Raw genomic sequence first — 24,955 nt, 5'->3', positions numbered from 1 at the left:
TATAGCAAAAAGTAAAAAATATAGCTTCTTTTCAAAATTGTCTCTCTTTTTTTGTTTATACCGCAAAAAATAAAAACCGCAGAGGTGATCAAATACCACCAAAAGAAAGCTCTATTTGTGGGAAAAAAAGGATGTTGATTTTGTTTGGGTGCAACGTTGCACGACCGCGCAATTGTCAGTTAAAGCGACGCAGTGCCTAATCACAAAAAGTGCTCTGGTCAGGAAGGGGGTAAATTCTTCCGGGGCTGAAGCGGTTCAAAAAACATATTTTAAGTAAAAGTGTTGAGTGGGAACCTAGCTTTTGGACAACTTTGGTTAAGGTCTGGTTCACACTAGTGTGATTTCTGATGCCACTTGAGTTGTACAGAATTACATGACAATGGGAGTCGTTTTCAATGGTGCATTTTCACATCAATTTCATAGAGTTTAATGGAATCACAGAAATTGCATGTTTGGCCTGGTTCACACTAGTGCAATGCATTTTTGAGGCACTATTACATAGTGCAACTTGTGAGTGATTTTGAAGTGATTTTACTCCTTTGCGATCTTACATAATTAGTTGAAAAAAAAGTCCATCTAGTTCAATCAAAAAAAAAAATAATAATAATAATAATAATGCCATCCCATATACACAATCCTTCACCCATAGTTGATTCAGAGGAAGGCAAAAACCCCAGCAAAGCATTCTCCAATTTGCTACAGCAGTGGAGAAATGTCCTTCCCGATCCCCCTAGAGTACCCAGTTATATTCTGTACATTTAGAAAAGAATCCAGGCCTTTTTTAACCACTTAACCCCCGCACCATATTGCTGGTCAAAGACCAGGCCACTTTTTGCTATTCGGCACTGCATCGCTTTAACTGACAATTGCGCGGTCGTGCGACGTGGCTCCCAAACAAAATTGCCGTTCTTTTTTCCCACACAAATAGAGCTTTCTTTTGGTGGTATTTGATCACCTCTGCGGTTTTTAGTTTTTGCGCTATAAACAAAAATAGAGCGACAATTTTGAAAAAAAATAATATTTTTTACTTTTTGCTATAATAAATATCCCCCAAAAATATATATAAAAAAATGTTTTTCCTCAGTTTAGGTCTACATATTTTTCGTAAAAAAAAACCCGCAATAAGTGTTTATTGATTGGTTTGCGCAAAAGTTATAGTTTTATGGCATTTTTATTAATATTTATTTTTTACTAGTAATGGCGGCGATCAGCGATTTTTATCGGTACCGCGACATTATGGCGGACACTTCGGACACTTTTGACACATTTTTGGGACTATTGCCGATCAGTGCTATAAAAATGCATTTATTACTATAAAAATGCCACTGGCAGTGAAGGGGTTAACACCAGGGGGCGAGGAAGGGGTTAATCATGTTCCCTGGGTGTGTTCTAACTGAAGGGGGGGCTGGACTGACATGGGGAAATTACAAATTGCTGTTCATACATTGTATGAACAGACGATAGGTCATTTCTCCCCCTGACAGGACCGGGAGCTGACAAACCGATCGGGTGTACAGGGCTTTACTGTGAAGAAACCTTTCCATATTTGGAGGTGATTTTTTTTTTCTCTAGACGTAAAGTGTGTCCCCTTGTCCTCTGTGATGACCTTAAAGTGAATAACTCAACAGCAAGTTCACTATATGGACCCCTTATATATTTGTACATGTTGATCATATTGCCCCTTAATTTCCTCTTCTCAAGAGGGAATAGATTCAGTAGCTCTAATCTTTCTGATTTTAATACTATTTAATCTCTAGTAGTCAAGGAGCTGCTGCTTTGCTGGAAGGAGAAATCGCTTTCCAAATCACATCATTGATGTGTGTGACTTCATGGATCATGGGGAAAAATTGTGCTGGAATTGCATGAAAGTAGCAAAGGAGGCTTTTCCAAAAAAATCGGTCCTTGAGTCACTATTAAAAACAATGTGATTCCGCTTGTCATGCAATTATGTGGGACTTAAATCACATCAGAAATCACACTAGTGTGAACCAGGCCTTCATGTTATTCTGATGCAAAGTGGAAAGCGATTTCATGTTTTTGTAGCCCGTGACACCTTTTACTGAATTCAAGCATCTGGGATGTTGCCTGTCCAATTGGTCACAAAACAGACACCCTCATGCTTTAACAAGAAAAGGCCTCCCTTCATGCCATAGAGCAGGTGTTCTCAACCACTTGGCCCTGGACCGGTGCCGGTCTGTGGCCTGTTGGGGGGCAGGCTGCATGGCTGGAGGTGGGCGGCAGGTGAGCTAGCCAGCACAACTTGCACTGCCACCCTCCCCCCACCAGAGGGTGCACCCTTCTCCTAGCACCACTACTCCCTTCCCACTCTGTAGTCTCCTTACCTATGGAGAAGAAGGTGGAGAAGAAAAGGGAGGAGAGTCGAGCCGTGCCAGCCTGGCCCGAAGGTGACAGGCGACACACGCCCACACCATCTGGAGGTGGCAGGTTGCACCAACACATGCCCCATCCAGGTGACAAGCTGCACACACCCCTTCCTTCCCTGGAGGTAAAAAGCAGCACCCACACCTATCTCCCCCAGGGGTGATAGGCTGCAAACCCCGCTGGAGGTAACAGGCAGCACCAAACCATACACCTATCCGGCAACCCCCCAATCTCTGCCATGACAACCCCTGAGGCCAGTCCCTGGTGCTGGGGGAGGTTGGGGACCACTAGCCATAGAGGACTTATTTTCAGAGTCTAAGTGCAAAAAAATAAACTCTCTTTTGCCTCAAAAGGTGTGGGAGGGTGATTTTTTTTTCAGATTGAGGTTCAGGTTACTTCTGCTGGGATAGGTGTCCGGAGCAGCTCTAAAAAGATATTGTTTCTTGAAGGGCATACACAATAAGCACTTATCATATACTTTCTTCACAAGCCAATATTTAAACAAAAAAGTTCTCAATTTCTCAATGTTAACTGATAGGAGACTCATATGTGCAGATGGAGAAAACACAACCCAACTCATTTAGACAGTTGTGCAGGGCTGCCTGCATGAATTTGAAACACGCAATTCCTCAGAGATAATGTGATTTGGCAAAAATTTGTGGGACGCTAATTGGATAGAACATCCATACCCAAAGGCTAATAGGCTGCAGGCAGGTCAGAAAATGCTTCTGCAGGGGAAGACGCTGATGTACCCTTATATCCTCTGGAACAGTGTTAATTTTGTCGACTAAAACATTTTAGTAATCTAAATGACTACTATTTTAGTTACAGAAAAGAGAGACGCTCAGGTGTGAATGTCTTCAAGGTAATCACTTCTCACAGAACCACGGGTGCAGGCAATGCATGTATGAGGCAAAAAAAAAAAAAGACTTCTTCTGGACAGCCGCACTGAATAAAATTGCCTTTATTGTAAAATCCAAAACAACACTACAAGTCACAGCACACCATTCAAGCTGACGCGTTTCACACTATACTAGTGTTTAGTCATGACTAAACACTAGTATAGTGTTAACGCGTCAGCTTGACCGGTGTGCTGTGACTTGTAGTGTTTTGGATTTTGGATTTTACAATAAAGGCAATTTTATTCGGAGTGCAGCTGTCCAGAAGAAGTATTTTTATTTTTACTATTTTAGTTGACTAAAATACGACTAAAACTAAAATGGCTATTTAATCAAAATAATAAAATGGGACTAAAACTAAAATGCCATTTTAGTCAAAAGACTAAGACTAAAACTAAATTGAAATTTGACATCAACATTAACACTAGTCTGAAGTGCATGTTCATACCTCAATACCATAAATGATAACATTAGATTTTTCATTCTAGCAGTATATAATGAGTTTGGAAATTGTAGAGAAATGTTAACTAATGCATTACAATTTAATTACACCCATTAGATTTTAGATGACTAAAATGAGTTTTAGTTGACTAAAATGTACTGAAGATTTAGGCCCGGATTCAGAAAGAAGATACGACGGCGTATGTCCTGATACGCCGTCGTATCTCTGAGTACGGCCGTCGTATCTATGCGCCTGATTCATAGAATCAGGTTACGCATAGATATCCCTAAGATCCGACAGGTGTAAGTGACTTACACCGTTGGATCTTAGGCTGCAATTCCAGGCCGGCCGCTAGGTGGCGCTTTCGTATTATTACGCGAGGAATATGCAAATGAGGAGTTACGCCGATTCAGAAACGAACGACCGCCCGGCGCTTTTTTTTTACATCGTTTGCGTTCGGCTTTTTCCGGCGTATAGTTACCCCTGCTATATGATGCGTAGCTAATGTTAAGTATGGCTGTCGTTCCCGCGCCGAGTTTAGACATTTTACGTCGTTTGCGTAAGTCGTTCGCGAATACGGATGGACGTAAATTTACGTTCCAGTCGAAACCAATGACGTCCTTGCGACGTCATTTAGAGCAATGCACTCTGGGAGTTTTTTGGGACGGCGCATGCGCAGTTCGGTCGGCGCAGGGGAGCGCTTAATTTAAATGATACACGCCCCCTACCCGCCGAATTTGAATTCCGCCGGGGGATTTACAATACGCCGCCGCAACTTTACAGGCAAGTGCTTTGTGAATAAAGCACTTGCCTGAAAAACTTGCGGCGGCGTAACGTAAATGAGATAGGTGAGCGGATCTTTAGATCCGCGTAACCTATCTGAATCTAGCCCTTAGTCGACTAAATACAACTAAAACTAAAACAATTGCAGAAGACATCAGGACACATCAATCTACTAGATCTGAGGCTCCTGATATAGCAGGAGTTCTCCTCTTGTGTTTGCAATCCAACATGTTGGACTTCAAGCAAGGAAAGCTTAGCTCTAATAAAAGGGAAAACCGTGAGCACTAATGAGCTGCTGGAAACAAGACAAGTTTAAATGTCTGGAGGTGACCAGGTCACAGAAGGCAATAAGCATTGACGGGAGGGTGCTAGCGCACACTGAATAACAGTGAAAAAATGTGCACAACTCTTCAACTCATGCATGTAGCTTTCAGTGCTAGGCCCACATGACCTACTAATTTATGAGTCTTTACAAACTGGGTCACACCAGAGGCTGTGTCACAGATCTGGACCTTGCTTTGACGCCAACACTGAACACAGAGGTCTGAAAAGCTTCACAAGTAGAGCCCACTGCCTGAAGGCCACATTCTAGGCAGGTCCCTAATTGTCCAGTCCAGCGGGGTACAGGCTGAAAAGCTGTTTCTGAGGATACGCCATAAAGGTTAGCTGCATAAGAGACCAACTGAAGCAGTGTATAAATACATTCTTGAAAAATAAAAAAATCCTTAAAAAAATAAAAATGGCTAGTAAAAAACAGTTAAAGCAACATCAAACCTCAAAACATTACATTTCTCTGTGGTTTGTATCACATAATATTTCTTTAGAAGAATATGTAGATGCTTAGGGCTTGTTTGAGTGGCAAGCTTTTTTTTCATACTTATTTTTATTCCTGGGAGACAGCTTTGACTTTTTCTGGACGTCTGATGCATCCTTTGAAGCTAAATCCACTAGTTAAGGAAACTTACAGACATCTTGCTACTACAAAAGAATGAACACCTAGAGGGTACTATATGTCTCAGAATTATTACTGTGAACACAGGAAATGTTTTAAAATGCAGGGAAATAAAATTTGAAGTCAACACTTCCTCTAATAAATAACACTAGATTTGAATTAGAATCTTTTATAATGTGTAACGATCGGATTTTCCGTCGAAAAAACCTTGGATGGTTGTTCCGACGAAATTCCGCTCAAGCTTGGCTCACACAAAAATTCTCTGAACTTTCGCCCATCAAGAACGTGGTGACGTACAACACTACGAAGAGCCGAGAGCTGCACTACAACCATAACATTCTTTTTTTGGCTTTGTGTTTAATGTACACTTTATTCTCTTTTTCTTTAACTTGTGAGGGTGGGAAGTGTGATAGATACCATCATTTTTCCAACAGCAGTGGCAAGGTTCACAGCAGGGAGCAGTCCTACCAAAACAAATGTCAGATATCTCCCAGAGGGTATAGCCACCGATACTTCTGCAGCCATCATACAGCCAGACATCGCAGAACCCTTATTGAATTAGGTAACAAGTGTTGGCACACAAGCCAAGAAAGAGTTGCTCCATCTAATGTTTAATTTTACTTGGTTATCTACAGAAGCTCAAACTCTTAGTAAAGTATGAATAAATAATTATTTTTAAATTAGTGTATGTTGCATCTGGTTTAATTAATTTAAGCTATTCTTTCCCTTGATCTTAGTTTTTAAAGATTCGCTTTTGCTTTCACAGGACAATGCATGGCGGAAATAGTCTTTCACAGCAAAATTTTTTCTTTAACAGGAGACAGCAGGAGATTATAATAAGACTCATAACGCATTGTTATGTAAGTGAAGATGTCTTTAAGAAGATTTGCAGCAGATGTTTTGGTTTCTTTCATAAAAAAACATCTTGTGGCAGATAAGCCAGAAATGTATTTGAATAGATTTCCACTTTTCTAACCGATGATGCAATGAAGTTGCCTGAGAACTCAATACTGAAAAAACAGCCTCTTTAATGCAGTCTATAAAGTGAACAAACATGGTATACATAGTATCCCCCCCCCCCCACCATCCAACTCTCACCCTCCAATCCCATCCCAGTCTCACCCCTCTTTCTCCCTCCCCTACCTAGCAGCTGTTTGAGAAGTTGTTCTTCTTTAGGGTGCATTCACACTTGCAAATGCACCACGCAGTCTGATTACATGCAAGATCCCCAGCGGGAGTTCCCTGAATTAGCTGCGAGAGGCAGCCCCATTCTGAAAGCAATGGAAGGCAGCGGTTCTATCAGCCAATGCCTGCCTGCATCCAGGGCCAATCACTTGTATGTGATTGCTGCATGAGAAATTACATGCAAGTGAGCGAGATTAGCTGTGAGTTGACAGCCTCCCATTGCTTTCAATGGGGCCGTCTCTCGCAGCTAATTGCGTGAACCCCTACTGGGGTTCTCACATGTAATCGTACTACGGGTGCTTTCGCACGTGTGAATGAACCTTAAAGTCGAGTTCCACCCGTTTTTGTTTGTTTTTTTCACCAAAAATCATAAAAAAATATATATATACTCACTTCTTCCACCGCGGAGGATCTTCTGCCTTGTCCTCCATCGCGGTGTCTTCTGGTAAATGAGCAGCGCTGCCTTCTGGGAACTATGTGTATCCCAGGAGGCCGGCACCCATTCACAAAGCGCTGTGCGAGTCGCGCATGTAATGTAAGAGTTAATTTTATTTTTTTAATAATGATCCTTTTTACTTTTGTTTATGTGTCCATATGAGATTTTCCCATGTAGCAGAATAATTAGGAGTATTTGGCATATGTGTACAATGTTGGCCTGTGTTACCTACTCCTGAACACTGTGCATTACTTACTCCTGACCCCTACACACTGTGCATTACTTACTCCTGACCCCTACACAATGTGCATTACTTACTCCTGACTCTTCCACACTGTGCATTACTTACTCCTGACCCCTACACACTGTGCATTACTTACTCCTGACCCCTACACAATGTGCATTACTTACTCCTGACTCTTCCACACTGTGCATTACTTACTCCTGATCTCTGTGAGTCACTTACTCCTGACCACTGTTCTCCTTGCATTACTTACTTCTGTACAGTGTAGGCTCAGGTTATATTTAATCATACTCTTTTATGCCCATTCCGATGTTGGCAAAATTTTGACCATACCCAATGTGTTTGGCATCCTCACCCTTCTCGGGGTGCCAAGGTGCATGCTTGAAAGTGTTGAATGCTGAAGAGTCTTATGGAGGCTTTGGCGCTAGAACAGAGGGAAGGTGAGAGGTGTGTATACTACCTTTTCTCCTACAAGGAACTGCCATTGGAAATGATTGAGATCTTATAGGGTTTCTTTACCTTGCTCCATTAAACCTTTGCACTCTGCAAACTATGCATAAACACAGGGTTACTTAGTTTCCATATTGCACAATTCATGCAGCAACCCTTTTTCATTGTAAACCATGAATCCACTGCGATAAAATGGTGTAACATTAAGCCACATTGATAAAGTAATGTGTCACTATCAATCAAAGGATACAATTTAAGGCTTTATGTCTGGGAGATGTTTTAGCTGTGCCTGGTCTTGGAGAGGGCATCTTCTTGTATATTTCTCCAAGCTTTAGGTCACGTGCCGCGGGTGAGTAGTTGTTTGCTATGGAGTTGCTGGGGTTACGGTGAAAACGTTGCTCTTTGAAAGGGGCTGCCAAAGTCCAAGACTGGCTTTGCATCAGTGGAGGGTAGATACTGTGATTGAGGATCAACTGCAAAAGATCAAAAGATTATATAAACAAGTTAAAAACACTTTCTTCAAGTTTATGTATTGATCTTGGATGTCATTACAAATGTTACCCACACTAAAATGATCAGCTTGATATACACAATAAGCATCTACACATACCAAGAATATAAAAAGGCAGGCTGATCTTTTGATATCAAGCATACTACACTAATTTGAAAGGAAGGATTTAATCAGTTTTGCATACGTTAAACAATTTTTATTTATTAGCCATCTTCACAAGCACAGGTTTATGCATTGTCTTGTTTATAAACATGTCAAACACAAGTGAAATAGAATATACAAGCTTTTAATATTATATTATAGTTTTAATATGATATTCTATTCTTTACAAGTTGTGACGTTTCCCCAATGTAAAAAAAGTCCACAGAAAAAACGCTTAATGGACAAAGCAGGCATTATAGGAAAATGTGCAAACATTTTGGTAGCACAGTACTTACATATTTATATAGCAAAACATATAATAATAAACCTTCAATTTAAAATAAATAAACACCCTTAGTGAAAAAATACCCATCAAAAGCCTCTAATATTTCAAACTGTCCATTGACCATCCGTTATCATCAGTGAATGTGACAAGCACCAACACCAACTTTGTCCACCACCTACTGTAGGCTTGATTTTACATTCACCAGAAGTATAAGACCCTACTAGTATATCAGGTCACATTTTTGTGCACTTATTGTATTCTCTTAGGGCCTAGTATTATTGCTCCACCTCCAGCTCACCTAATCCACATTGCATAGTATTCAGACAGCATATGAAAAAGACAACCAATGCTCCAAAATAGTGTTACACCGTTAAAAACACTTTTTAAGTCAAATCAAAACATGCCACTGACAAATGCACTTGCATTTCGTGATGCAACAAATCTGCACCCAAGCATTGGTAATTGTAACTCCGGCGGTGCTGCATATGATCTACCACGCAAGTATTTATTATTTTTAGTTTTTTTACATTTACTGGCCAAGACAGCCCATAGCTTTCCTGGACGGCTTAACACATTAATTACTGCTAGCGTCTATAGCCTCCGACAGTATTTGAATGTAAAAAAATAAAAAATGGATGAACTTGGGTACAATCAGCCTGCTCATACATGGATCGAATCTCAGCTGGTCCCTGGTGAACAGGCCAAATGTTGATCTATGCAGGCCGACTTAAGCATTGCTCATTTAAAAATGGACACTGGGAGGTGAAGCTGATGGGTGAAGACTAATGCCGCGTACACACGATCGGTCAATCCGATTAAAACGGTCTGATGGACTGTTTTCATCAGACCAAACCGATCGTGTGTGGTCCCATCGGTTATTTATCTATCGGTTAAAAAATGTGAAGCTTGTTTTAAAATTAACCAATGGATACCTAACCGATAGAAAAAAAAAACGATTGTTTGTAGGCACGTTTTTTTTAACTGATGGTGTGTAGGCACGACTGACCATCAGTCAGCTTCATCGGTAACTGATGAAAAAATCCATCAGACCGTTCTCATCGGATTGACCGATCGTGTGTACAGGGCATAATAGTTCTCCATCCGACACTTTGGGTAGAGCTGTGAAGTGGAGATCAGTGGTAGAGCATTGGACTGTAGATCAAGAGGTACTTGGTTTTTGCCTTTTGATCGACTTGGCAAAATTGATTGAAAACTCACTCACTAAATCGATCGAATTAAGGGTCTGCAATGGTTTGCAACTATTATGCAATGTGTTTGGTTTAGGTGCAATAAATGATTGATTGAATGATAATATCGATAAAGGTTTGGTCACTATTAGAGTTCATGCATACAGAGCTTACAAAGACATTTTAGATGCCTGGTGCAGTTTCCTGCATGCAGGAAACTGCACATGCTGAATACAGCTTGCAGTACAAATTAATAACTATGACTGTACTTTTGTATATGAACATGCAGAGAAGCATGCGGAGAAGCACTAGCATTTGCAAGCGCATGACCATGTGTAGATATTTACGTGTATGGCAGACTATATGCGGCATGTAAGGGCCTCCCAACATTGGAAAGCACAGAGAAATGATTCTAGGCATCTAAAATGCCTGTGTAACCCTGGTGCATGTACCCTTATGCCGCGTACACACGATCATTTTTCGGCATGAAAAAAACATTGTTTTTAAAAAATGTCATTTAAAATGATTGTGTGTGGTCTTCACATAATTTTTCGGGTTCTGAAAACGATAAAAAAAAATTCTAACATGATGCATTTTTTTAATGACGTTTTAAACAATGTCGTTTTTCGAGTTGTAAAAAATGATCGTGTGTGGGCTAAAACGATGTTAAAATCCCGCGCATGCTCAGAAGCAAGTTATGAGACGGGATCGCTCGTTCTGGTAAAACTACCGTTCATAATGGAGTAAGCACATTCATCACGCTGTAACAGACAGAAAAGCTTGATTCGTCTTTTACTAACACGGAATCAACTAAAGCAGCCCCAAGGGTGGCGTCATCCGTATGGAACTTCACCTTTATAGTGCCGTCATACGTGTTGTACGTCACCGCGCTTTGCTAGAGCATTTTTTACAAACAATGGTGTGTGGGCAACGTCGTTTTAATGATGAAGTTGGAAAAACTTTGTTTTTTCTACAGTCCGAAAAACGTAGTTTTTTTTTAATGCCCGAAAAATGATCGTGTGCATTAGATTTAAGGCACAGGAAGTGCACATATATTTCTCAGAAGGAACTCAATGGAAAGGGTAAAAGTTTTAGGGTAATGCTTAGGCACAATTGACATTTCTAGAACTCTTTATAACAACAATTCTACACTTTTTTGAATTCAGGCCCACTGTAGGCCCCCAGGGTATCCTTTGTTGTCACTTCACTGAGCTATAAAAAGACAAAAGTAGATTATTGATCAAAATGGTACATTCTGAAGGCAAAGGAGCAGAAAAGATCTGAATGAAATACAATGTGGTTTACTTTTCACTTTGATTAAACGTTACCCATTGCTCTTACTGTTCTTTAGAGACCAATTTGGAGATAAATAATTTTAAACTTCTTCATTGTAGATCACCTAAGGCTACAGCTGTATAGAGTTACTCTGTAGTACAAATAAAGTAATTGCCTTTTTTATAATTAAGGGTAATCGTTACCAGATAGTGACATGTCTCTGAGAAACAGAAAGGCAAAGGCTTCACTAAGTTCAAGCTTTAACATTATTCTGATGTGAAAGCAAACAGAAGGGAAATATGCTTTGATTAGATCAAATAAAATAAACAAATAACATGGAGTTACCAGACCAGAGCTGCTCTAGTTTGTAAAAGGTTAAAGGCCAAGTTCACCTATTTATCTAAATACCAGCTTCCCCATATACCAATATATCAACGTACATATATCATATATAGCTACTGTTTGTTAAATGTATCTTTTTTTGATTCTATTAGTTAGGTCTGCCCTGGGCTTTGTAGGTACGGGCTCAATTACTTCCCCTGTTTCCCCAATGACCCTGGGACATAGTGGGTGGGAGGATATGATCCCAGCCTGCATGTTAAAGGGGTTGTAAAGGTTATTTTTTTATTTTCTAAATAGGTTCCTTTAAGCTAGTGCATTGTTGGTTCACTTACCTTTTCCTTCGACCTCCTTCCTTCCTCTAGCTTAAAAGGAACCTATTTAGAAAATAAAAAAATAACCTTTACAACCCTTTTAATATTTCCCCAGCCAATCCCTGGTCAATTTGTGCAGGTGACCAGCAGGGAGCTGAGGGGGTAAGTATGGGCTAGCGTCCAGAGCAGAAGTCTGTTAATTCTGTCTGAGTAAGACCCAGCCTGAAGGATGTGGCATCCCTGGGAAATATGTCTGTAACTGCAAGCAACTTTTGTGGGGTCCCAGCTACTGTTTGGCTGGAGGACCTCTGTGATCAGGCAGGGAACAGTGAGTACTAGGCTTTTGGACCTAAAGGCTTTAGTTGGCTTGTCTGGTTGATCAGCAGGTATTATTTGTACACTCAGGACTGTATTCCAGTTAAGGAATCCTTGTTGTGTACTGTTCATCTATACACTTAAAAGGGGGTGTCTTAGTAAAAGAGCTGCACAGTGTGTTTACTGGCTCAAGTGGGTGGGAAATGTTGTATGCTGCCATGTGCCTATTAGAGAGTTGAACCGGGAATCAAACCACCAGACAAATCTGTGCACAACAGTACCTTTGTTGCGGATAAGAAAAACGCTTTCTTTATATTCTAGAGCAGGCTTAACTTCCGCCTCCAAAGTCTATAGGACATATAGTGGCCTAATTAGGGTTGGTGTCACCTGGTGCAGTAAAACATGTTGTCACTACCCCCCCCCCCCCCCCCCCCAAAATGTTGTTCCCATAGATTTTTACCCTACTGTGTTATCTCTGTACTCACTCTCTATCCATCTTTCTATCTCTTCTTCTCTCTCTCCCTTTTTCTTTGTTCCTCCCCCCCTATACTCCCTCCGAGGCAAGATTTACATCTCTAGAGCCTATAGGCAGAGAATTCTAAAAACATGGAAAATCTACTGAATAATTTTTTTCCCGAGAACATGAAATATGACAGCATGCTGCCCGACATTGTGGTGAATAAAATGAAATGTGCATTTTGTACACTTCAAATAAAGCCTGTACAAAAGAAAAGAAAATGGGAAGCAGTGCAACAAACTGAATTGTGCATCACACTGTCCCCTAGTTGCCACTGCATCCCTTTAAACCTGAACACATATGAATTACATGGGTTCTGAGGCAAATGTAATGCAGATAAGGCACCAAGTGAGTTTAATTACCACCTTAATCAGCCATGGAGCCTGTTTAATGAATATGTGTCCAGGTTTAAAGGGATGAGGTGACAACCCTAGGTGGGGGGTGTGTGAAAGGGGTGGGGGTAAGTGAGGGGTGACAGAGAGAAGGGGTGGGAGGTGAGAAAGAGAAAGGGGGTAGGTGAGGGGTGGTTAGAGAGAGAGTAGAGATGAGAGAGAGGGTGAGACACTCCCCCCTACTCACCTCCCCGTCTTCCTGCATATCCTGTCCAGGCACACACCCGGCTCTGCCATCCTCACTTGGGACATAGACAGCAGAGCTTGAGGCTTTACCTGAAGGAATGGCATGTGCTGTGTGTGTGTGTGCACCCACACCAAGCTGTGTACAGTGTCAGGTATGTAAGGATGAAGGATTACTCACTCGGCTCCACCTGTCCAGTCTCTTCTTCTTTGCTGGGCTCCCGTTCAGCCGCCTCCATGTTTTCTTAAGTCCTTTCTGCCTAAATTATCTCTGCCTCTGACGGAGACTCATTACCACGTGATCAGCCGCGTCCAATCACGGCTGATCACGATGTAAACAGGAAAAGCCGGCAATCTGTTAAGACGCGAGTAGAGGAGAGCCAATCCTCTGACAGGGGGGGTTTGTGCTGATCGATTATCAGTGCAGCCCCCCCGAGGATGCCCACACTGGACCACCAGGGATGCCACTAGACCACCAGGGATGCCCACCACAAGTATGCCACCCTAGACCACCAGGGATGACAATCAGAAATTAATAATGGATGCCAATCAGTGCCCACAATGGATGCCAATCAGTGACCACAATGGGCATCACTGATTGGCAGGCATTATTGTTTGGCACTGATTGGCATCCATTAGTACAACACATTACAGTACATTAGTGCCACCTATCAGTGCCCATCTATGCCCCTCTGTGCCACCTATCAGTGGAAGGGGGTAAAAGTGCCCAGTAGGCAAGTAATTAATCACTATGATACGAGTTGTGTTATTAATAATCAATTGCAGATCCTGGAAATTAAACATAAAATGTCACTGTCTGCAGTCAATTGTAGTTTGGTTTTAATATTTTAGTTGTAGTTCAGTCCTAAGTGATGCACTGCAAAAATACAAAACAAGGGTCTGATCATGTGGGTTAGAAAACCCTAGAGCGTTCTTGTACTTAGAACACACCGAAATTGCATTTGTTCATTTTTTTAAAAGGTAGAACAATACTCCTTTATAATCAAATAAATATGTTACTTAATAAAGCAAAACCACCATACTTCTCAGATTTAATGAAAAAGCCAACATTTTTAAATTCATATTATCATTTTGAGCATCTAGATATTGTGATATTCCTCACACTGTTTATCTATATGTTGCCTTTGGGATGCTCTGTAGCTATTGTGCTAACTCCAGTTGTCTGCACATTTTTAACAATGCCGTTTTATAACTGTCACTTGGCAGTTTCTAGAAGGCGCTGCTTATAAACAATCATCTCTAAAAGGGAATTGTTATCATGTATGCATCACTGCCACCATTGCTTAGCATGATTCAAATAAACCTTCATCATAAGTACCGTTGAGATAGGTAGCAATAGCTTTGTTTCGGTCTACTGGGTGAATAATAAACACATCAGTTTCAATGAATTATTTACACAGCAGTTTTGACTTCCCATTCAGGAGAGTTGCAACTGAATCTGCCTTGATATATGGATAGATAGTGTTTGTTGATGACAGAACCAAGTGCTATTGAGTAGATTTAGGACTTCCTTGCACTGCAATGCTTCAAATGCTGCTTTAGACACTGAACGTTTTAAATAAAAATCAGTTTGCAGATAAGTAATTTACCCGGCAATAAATATCTCATTGTGCTGCTGTTTTGCCAATGTGTTTTTAGACTACTTGAACAAACAATCAAGAAAAAGTACAAATAAAAATAAGGCCAGCCATTTTAGTGGTACTCAGAGGATGGATAGTCAACACCAAAAAAACCTGCAAGACAAAGGCATGATGAGCTAGTATGCATACTAGCTCATTATGAAATACTTACTTTAGATCAAAGCTCCCGCAGCAGTCCCGGCACACTGCTGTGGTCGGCAAAATGTCTCCCAGAGTTATTTCCGGATATTGTGGGCTCCGGCGCTGCGATTGGCCAGAGCCGCAATGATGTCACTCCCGTGCATGCGTGCGAGAGCCGTCCATAACGGCACAGCAGCTGAAGAAACGGCACGAGCGGGACAATGCTGATGCAGTGAATATCTCCTAAACGGTGCAAGTTTAGGAGATATTCACGGTACCTACAGGTAAAACTTATTATAGGCTTACCTGTAGGTAAATATGGTGTGCAAGGTTTTTTTTGGGGGGAAATCTGTCGATCACTAGTTTTGATGATTTTATCAATGACATTTCAAATATATATATATATATATATATATATATATATATATATACACTTACATACATATATATATATATATACACACAGTCCTGATCAAAAGTTTAAGACCACTTGAAAAATGGCAAAAAATCATATTTTACATTGTTGGATCTTAACAAGGTTCCAAGTAGAGCTTGAACATGCAACAAGGAGAAATGAGAGTGAGACAAAAAAAATTTGAGCATTCAATTAATTGAAAACAACTAATTTTTGAGGTGATCAACAATAACGGCGGAGCTACTCATTACTGAGTTCATGTTTGGAAGTTGGATTTCTGTTTTGGGGGGGTTTCGTTTTGTTTTTTTTGGAGGTGTGGTCCTAAACTTTTGATCAGCTGAAAAACAGCCTGTTTCAGTTTATTTGTTGTTTTCATTAAAGCGGTTGTAAACCCTAAATTTGCACTTTTACCTACAGGTAAGCCTATAACAAGGCTTACCTGTAGGTAAAAAGAATATCTCCTAAACCTGTACGGTTTAGGAGATATTCCCCTCGCAATGCGGGCGGCGCATGCGCAGGGGGGATCCACGGCGGAAGATCCGGCAGCCGCCGGACCTTGCCGATTTTAAATCTCCCGCGCGCATGCGCGGGAGTGACGTCATCGCCGCTCCAGCCAATCACAGTGCTGGAGCGGCGCCGCTCCAGCCAATCACAGCGCTGGAGCGGCGATAGCCGGAAGACACGCCGGAGCAAGATGACATCTCGCTCGGCGTGAACCAGGTAAGTGTTGTTCACCTCGTTTTGAGGTAAGTATTTCATAATCAGCTATTATGCGGTGCATACTAGCTGATTATGCATTTTGCCTTGCAGGTAAAAAAAAAAGAAAAAATTATATATGCGGTTTACAACCGCTTTAAATTGAATGCTCGAAAAATTGTTTGTCTCACTCTCATTTCTTCTTGTTGCATGTTGAAGCTCTACTTGGAACCTTGTTAAGATCCAACAATGTAAAATATGATTTTTTGCCATTTTTCAAGTGGTCCTAAACTTTTGATCAGGACTGTATATATATATATATTTATATTTATTATATATAAAATATTTATTATAAGTTTATCCACAAAATAGGAGCTTCTGCCACCTAAAATAGTGTAAAAGTTAAGCTATTTCGTTAGGCAAATTTGTTGTAGCGTTAATATCAAGATAAATCAAGTCTGACACTTTTGGGAAAAGGTTTTCTTTTCTTGTATGTAGGAACCCCCTGCCTCTGATATTCTTCTCTCTTCTACTCTTCTCTGCACCTCTCTGTAGCTCTGTAAAATCCCATGTTCATGCTATGAAGTGAAGTTCTGTACCTGCATGGTCCAGCGCATCTGGTAAGTTCTCATGTGACTGTACTGAAGATAAGCCCTGCTTCCTCTAATATTGCCTGTAGTCTCCTGGCTCTGTGTGAGCATCTTTATGTGTTGCATTGGGTTTTGAATTAATTTTAATAAAATAAATGATATTGTGCTATAAGCATTTCCTGTTTTTATTCAGAATATATCAGAGTTCTGAAAAAGCTCAAATTAACTTGATTTTTTTCTATTTTTGGTGAAGTTAATAAAAAAATATTTTTCCCCAGTGCAAAATGCTAGGATTCTGCCCTTCCACTGCTAAAGCAAACAAGTACTTTAGTAATTATTGATACTGGAATGTGTGGCTAAAAGGTTGGGCTGTGAATGCGATACCTAAATGCGCATACTGACCTGGAGATTTGGTGAGTGTTAATTTTACCAGATGCAGAAAAGGATTTTAGCAGGGACTTGAGAATACAGACACTTAAAGAAGGGATTCACATATTGTTGGCAATTCATGCAGCACACCGCTTTACCAACCTAACCACTTTGGATAATACACAATAACATAACATATACTGTAATATATTATTAATGTAGAACTTAGTGGTTTATGTGACACACACTCATTCATTGTAGATCCTCTATACTTTCAAACTGCTAATCAAATGGAATTATACTAATGATAGTGTCTAATATATAAAGTTAACATTTAGAATGGAATGTAGTGCTCATATTCCAGGTTAAATGACGGCCAGCACTTTTTGTGATCCCAGGCTGCCATAGGAACAGAGCCGAAACTGGGGGGGGGGGGGGCGGTATATGCCCCAAGCGCTGTATTGAGAAAGGTGCCACCTCCAACAAGAGTAGGGACAGTGGTATTACTACTCCTGTGCTCAGGCAGTAGGGAATGTGCAGAGTAAGATGGGGGCTGTGCAGATTGATCTAGGGGGTTGTGCAGACTAAGATGGGGGTCTGTGCAGACTGAGTTGGGGGGTCTGTGCAGAGTAAGCTGGGGGCTGTGCAGAGTAAGCAGGGGGGCTGCGCAGACCGAGCTGGGGGGACTGTGCAGACCAAGCTGGGGGGAATGTGCAGACCAAGCTGGGGGGAATGTGCAGACCAAGCTGGGGGGAATGTGCAGACCAAGCTGGGGGGACTGTGCAGACCAAGCTGGGGGGACTGTGCAGACCAAGCTGGGGGGAATGTGCAGACCAAGCTGGGGGGAATGTGCAGACCAAGCTGGGGGGAATGTGCAGACCAAGCTGGGGGGACTGTGCAGACCAAGCTGGGGGGACTGTGCAGAGGAAGATGGCACTGTGCATAGGAAGATGGCACTGTGCCGACTGATCTGGTAGGTTGTGCAGACTGAACTGAGAGGGTTGCGCAGAGTAAGATAGGGAGGCTGTGCAGACTGAGATGGGGAGGGCTGTGTAGACTGAGAAAGGGGAGGGCTGTGTAGACTGAGATGGGGAGGGCTGTGTAGATTGAGATGGGGAGGGCTGTGTAGACTGAGATGGGGAGGGCTGTGTAGACTGAGATGGGGAGGGCTGTAAAGACTGAGATGGGGAGGGCTGTGTAGACTGAGATGGGGAGGGCTGTGTAGACTGAGATGGGGAGGGCTGTGTAGACTGAGATGGGGAGGGCTGTGTAGACTGAGAAGGGGAGGGCTGTGTAGACTGAGATGGGGAGGGCTGTGTAGATTGAGATGGGGAGGGCTGTGTAGATTGAGATGGGGAGGGCTGTGTAGACTGAGATGGGGAGGGCTGTGTAGACTGAGATGGGGAGGGCTGTGTAGACTGAGATGGGGAGGGCTGTGTAGACTGAGATGGGGAGGGCTGTGTAGACTGAGATGGGGAGGGCTGTGTAGACTGAGAAGGGGAGGGCTGTGTAGACTGAGATGGGGAGGGCTGTGTAGATTGAGATGGGGAGGGCTGTGTAGACTGAGATGGGGAGGGCTGTGTAGACTGAGATGGGGAGGGCTGTGTAGACTGAGATGGGGAGGGCTGTGTAGACTGAGATGGGGAGGGCTGTGTAGACTGAGATGGGGAGGGCTGTGTAGACTGAGATGGGGAGGGCTGTGTAGACAGAAATGGGGAGGGCTGTGTAGACAGAGATGGGGAGGCTGTGCAGACTGAGCTTGGGGGGGGCTGTGCAGAGTGAGATGGGAAGGGGGTCTGAAAACTGAGCGGGGAGCTGTGAGGACTGAGTTTGGAGGGTGGGGGGCTGTTCAGGCAGGGGAGGACTGTGTGAGCCAAGCTGGGGAGGGGGAGCTATGTGGGCTGAGATGGGGAGGGAAGGGGGAGGGGCTGTGTGGACTGAGCTAAGAGGAGGCGGGGGAGTTGTGAAAAATCAAAACATCTATGGCCAGTTTTACACACTCCTGCACTATATAAACTATATTGTACATTACACACTCCTGCACTATATACACTATATAGTACATTACACACTCCTGCACTATATTGTACATTACATACAGTATTTCTCACCGAAGTGGTAATTGTCTCAACAGTTTATAGTAGTTAAGCAGCCCCTTACTATTTTAATGAAGGTCTTCTTTAAGATAGGTTTAGATAAAATGTTAGCTTTGAGTATTTTCAGTGTAAGCAAAATCATTTGTAATGGAAGTTTTATTTTAATTTTGTTAATATTGTGCTGGGGTTTACACAGATCTGTGAGACTATTATTAAAAAATAATAAAATTGTAAAAAAAAAATATATATATATATATGACTTTCCTACTGACACCACCCTCTGCCCTACTGACACCATCCTCTTCTGGTGGGGGAGTCTTTGCCCTAGGTGAAAGAATATCTAGCTTTGCCACTGCCCAAGGGATACCTTCTTACACAATCTGAGCTCACAGAACTACACGTCACTTCCAGGAGGCTGAGATTCTGCTTTAAGTATGTTTTTATTCTTAGTAGAAATGCTCTTTCTACCTTCCACTCCAGAGCTCTATGCTCTAACAGCCACAGCCTCATTACAGGCATCCTTACACAGAATTGTAAGTAAACATGTCTTACTAGGTCTGTCAAAATACATAGTACGCGGGATAAAACTCTGGTGCCTACTGGACTACACAATAAATTCCTAAATTTCTATTTTTGTGACTTTGACTGGCCTTCGAATTTGGAAAAAGTGTAGAACAGTTTAAGTTCTTACAAATAAAATATAACTTAGATTTGCTCTACAGACCTGATATAAGTCTGATGGCTCTTTTGTTATTTCAGGCAAAGGAAGTAACCCTGAGAGTCCTTTGTTGAAGCTCATGTTGTGTTTGGAGTCCATCTTTGGCTGAAAATAAAAATGTTATTTACATTACTACAATATCAGCAAGGTCAAAGAATAATAATGTAAAAAAAGTTATTTAAAAATGAAAAAAAAAAAAACTGTACCCTGGAACAACAAATGGCATTATATATATATATATAAAATAAGTCATATGAGAATAAGAAAGGGTTTAATTAGAAAGAAAGCAATTCCAATATGGCAAGAAAAAAATACTACAGACTAAAACTTAGAGGAACTTCACCTTTTAAAGTTTAAAGGGGTTATAAAGGAAAAATTGGATTTCCCTAAATATCTTCCTTTACCTTAGTGCAGTCCTCCTTCACTTACCTCATCCTTCAATTTTGCTTTTAAATGTCCTTATTTCTTCTGAGAAATCCTCACTTCCTGTTCTTCTGTCTGTAACTCACCATCGTAATGCAAGGCTTTCTTCCTGGTGTGGAGAAATCCTCTTGAGGGGGGAGGGGGCGAGCAGGAGTGTCAGGACGCCCACTAACACACAGCTCCTTTCTCTATCTGCAAAGTAGAGAGTGTCCTGACACTCCTGCTCGCCCCTCCCCCCAAGAGGCTTTCTCCACACCGGGAAGAAAGCCTCGCATTACTGTGTGTCGTTACAGACTGAAGAACAGGAAGTGAGCATTTCTCAGAAGAAATAAGGACAGTTAAAAGCATAAATTTAAGGGTGAGGTAAGCGAAGGAGGACTGCACTAAGGTAAAGGAAGCCATTTAGGGAAAACAAATTCCTTTACAACCCCTTTAAGTCAGCAGCTGCAAATACCATAGTTGCTGACTTTTTAAAATTAGGTACTTACCAGTTCCTGGAGTCCAGCGCCGTCTTCCTGTAGCTGGTTCTTTTTTTTACAACTGGCACTCTACCGCTCATGTGCGAGATCGCAAGGCACCGGGGGACTGGCCATGCAACCTCCTGGGGCGTGTGACATGTTCCAGGAGGCTGTTGGGAGGGGGCAGGGCGAGTGGCATAATTTTTGTCTAAGCAAGAAATTCTGAAGTGGGAGGGAGTGCCTGTCAAAAACACGATGTTAGAATTCTAAAGAATATAGTAAGCTGTAGACAGCAAATATACATGTAAAACTTATGTTGGGAGATTTGTTTCATCTCTGTGTATCATCTGAGGCTGTTCACTTTACTGGGTATAGGAGAGGGTATACATCCACTTTAACCACTTAAGCCCCGGACCAACATGCAGCCTAAAGACCCAAGGTGTTTTTACAGTTCGGAACTGCGTCGCTTTAACAGACAATTGCGCGGTCGTGCGACGTGGCTCCCAAACAAAATTGGCGTCCTTTTTTCCCCACAAATAGAGCTTTCTTTTGGTGGTATTTGATCACATCTGCGTTTTTTCGTTTTTGCGCTATAAACAAAAATAGAGCGACAATTTTGAAAAAAATGCAATATTTTTTACTTTTTGCTATAATAAATATCCCCCAAAAACATATATAAAAACATTTTTTTCCCTCAGTTTAGGCCGATACGTATTTTTCGACCTATTTTTAGTAAACAAAAATCGCAATAAGCGTTTATCGATTGGTTTGCACAAAATTTATAGCGTTTACAAAACAGGGGATAGTTTTAATGGCGGCGATCACATTTTTGGGACCATTGTCATTTTCACAGCAAAAAATTTAGCATTTAAATTGCATTCTTTATTGTGAAAATGACAGTTGCAGTTTGGGAGTTAACCACAGGTGGCGCTGTAGGAGTTAGGGTGCACCTAGTGTGTGTTTACAACTGTAGGGGGTGTGGCTGTAGGACTGACGTCATCGATTGTGTCTCCCCTATAAAGGGGATGACACGATCGATGCGCCGCCATAGTGAAGCACGGGGAAGCCGTGTTTACATACGGCTCTCCCCGTTCTTCAGCTCCGGGGAGCGATCGCGACGGAGCGGCTATAAACAAATAGCCGCGCCGTGGTCCCGGATCGCTCCCCGAGCGAACCCGACCGCCGCATGTAGCGGGGGGGTCCCGATCGGACCCCCCACCCGCTAATAGGCAAGGACGTACATTAACGCCCATGTGCCTGTACGTGCCATATTGTGGACGTACATTTACATGCGGAGGTCGGGAAGTAGTTAAATAACATACATATTGTCGTTCTTTATAAAAAAAATGTCATTAGTCAATCAGTAAGTGTTGTATAGTCCTCCTATGTAGTCTCAAAGAATTAGTGGTGACATATAAATGTTCCAAAGATGTTATTCATATCCTAATTAGTTCATGCAAATTGATCAATTAATGTGCAATCTATGGGGCAGATCCACAAAAGAATTACGCCGGCGTATCTATTGATACGCCACGTAATTTTAAAGTTCCCGCGTCGTATCTTTGTTTTGTATCTACAAAACAAGATACGACTGCATCTGGGATCGATCCGACAGCCGTACGTCTTAGTACGCCGTCGGATCTTAGGTGCATTTTTCCGCCGGCCGCTAGGTGGCGTTTCCGTCTAATTCCGCTTCGAGTATGCAAATTAGCTAGTTACGGCGATCCACGAACGTACGTCCGGTCGGCGCATTTTTTTACGTCGTTTGCGTTCGGCTTTTTCCGGCGTATAGTTACCCCTGCTATTATGAGGCGTACTCAATGTTAAGTATGGCCGTCGTTCCCGCGTCAAATTTTGAAATTTTTATGTCGTTTGCGTAAGTCGTTCGCAAATAGGGATTTGCGTAGAATGACGTCACCGTCGTAAACATTGGCTTGTTCCGGTTTAATTTAGAGCATGCGCACTGGGATACCCCCACGGACGGCGCATGCGCCGTTCAAAAAAACGTTGTTTACGTCGGGTCACAACGTATTTACATAAAACACGCCCCCATCACATCCATTTGAATTGCGCGCCCTTATGCTGCCAAAGATACACTACACCGCCGTAACTTACGGCACGAATTCTTTGAGGATTCCAAAAAAAAAAAAGTAAGTTACGGCGGCGTAGTGTATCTTAGATACGCTACGCCCGTCGCAAAAATACGCCGATGTATGTGGATCTGCCCCTATGTATTTAACTCATGATTGTTGCGCTCTTCCCTTCACTGACACATTTATATACCCACAGTATTTGACCTAAATTAATGTTTGGTCAAAAAATGCGTTTCCCTTTAAACCAGGTAGGTGTGAGTTCAGATGTTTCTCCAGATCCAATTATCTCAGGAATTCAGTCCATCTCCATCCTCCATCATATCATAATTCTGCCACCAAAACTCAAATTCAAGCCTCATACACACGATCGGACTTCCATCTGACTTTTCCGTGGATTTTGCTCCGAAGGGTGTTGGCCGTGAACTTGGTATGCATACACACGATAGAACTTTTTCAGCCAACAAACAGGAACGTAGTGACGTAATAGATTTACCGCCACCCTTTGGACAACTTGTGCTATTGTTGTCTGATCTTTAGCATTGGTTCTGAGCATACGCGTTTGTACTTTGGACTTTAGTCCGATGGACTTTTGTACACACGATCGGATTAGCCGACGTAGGACATTTGTTGCCGGAAAGTTTGTCTGTTCACACAGCGAACATTTGTCTGGTGAAAAAGCGAAAAAGTTTGTTCGATGGAGCGTACACACGGACGGATTGTCTGCAAAAACAGGTCCGTCTGAGGTTTGTTGTCAAAAAGTAAGATCGTGTGTACGGGCCTTAAGATTATCCTGGCGTAAATCATTTTCTCAATCTTATTTTATTTTATTTTATTAAAGTTTTTCAAGTATATAGAACAAAAGTTAAATTTACAGTAGACTAAGAAATGCAGGTGGAAAGAACATTTATAAATATACTCAGGAGTACAGTGTAAACCTATTGTGGACCAAGAGTAAACATTCCCAAACTAATATATACAAATTACTTACATAAATATTTAGTAGGATCTAATATTATAATAATAATTAAAATAGATATATATTCCACATTTGCGTTGGGGAACACATCTACGTGTGTGTTGTCCACATTATACTCGCTAAGTAAAAAATGTCCTGTCAATGCGGCTTGACGTCATCAGCCCCACAATTTACATGAATTTAATTAGGATATGAATAACATCTTTGGCATATTTATATATCAGCACTAATTATTTCAGCCACACAGACTACATAGGAGGACTATACAGCACTCACCGATTGATTAATGGCATTCATTTATAACAAAGGACATTATGCATGTTATTTAAGTGAATATTTTATTGTAAGAATTTGTTATTTTAATATTGGTTTTGTCACGCATTTTATGTTTTGACCACGTTTGATCACATATCATAAGACAGGGCTGCACTGAGATAACGGTATCTTCTTTATTCCGTTATCAATCCGTATTTAGCACCCCAACTATGCTTTTATCGCAGAGGTTTTTACAATTTTTTGATTGTTTACTGTTCTTTTATCTTAGCCCTGAAGAACGGGGAGGATATATCCCCTAAAAAAAAAACATGTTGGCTGTATATTATGCTTCTAATTAATACACACTATAAAACAAATCATCAAGTCACATAACGGTTTGTAGTCGCCCCTCACTTACACAACCAGATATCATACGCTGAACAAAACCCCACCATTATGTACCAACAGAGATATCATCAACATGCATAAATAATCCCCAGGGAAGTTTTAGAACTTTAGAATGCAATAAACATTTGTTAACACAGCAGAAAGTAACATAAGCAGTTTCCTGGATTACGGGTTTAAATATATGTTTCAATAAAATCTCAGGAAGTCAGCATATTAATAATTTATGAATCTCCCAGTGATAAGCGAGTTATTAAATGTCAATATTTGTTAGGTTCTGTAACAAGCTAAGCTTGTAATTACGCATGTAAGTACAGAATGTTGTCTCCTACAGTACATACATTTTTTTATAAACTATAAGAACAATTTGCATAAACAGTAATATTAAAACTCATTAATGTCCCAGGGTCCAAAATAACACTGTAGCAGCGCTTCGATCAAACCCCC

At 41.5% G+C, this 24,955-nt stretch overlaps 1 protein-coding gene across 1 annotated transcript in view; it reads right to left on the bottom strand.

Annotated features, from left to right (window-relative positions):
- The window catches only part of DNAH3 (dynein axonemal heavy chain 3), a 483,492-nt gene that overhangs the window by 412,917 nt on the left and 45,620 nt on the right, over positions 1-24,955 (bottom strand). Inside the window, exons 2-4 of the mRNA XM_040356847.1 lie at positions 19,905-20,003; positions 8,024-8,246; positions 5,384-5,444 (exon numbers count right to left, since the gene is read on the bottom strand). Of these exons, the coding sequence (XP_040212781.1) occupies positions 5,384-5,444; positions 8,024-8,246; positions 19,905-20,003 (383 nt within the window). The remainder of the gene's footprint in view (positions 1-5,383; positions 5,445-8,023; positions 8,247-19,904; positions 20,004-24,955) is intronic.

Source organism: Rana temporaria, chromosome 6 (assembly GCF_905171775.1).
Source record: "Rana temporaria chromosome 6, aRanTem1.1, whole genome shotgun sequence".
NCBI lineage: Eukaryota > Metazoa > Chordata > Amphibia > Anura > Ranidae > Rana > Rana temporaria.
The sequence above is the reverse complement of the archived record's forward strand: the minus strand, read 5'-3'. Positions and strand labels throughout refer to the sequence as shown.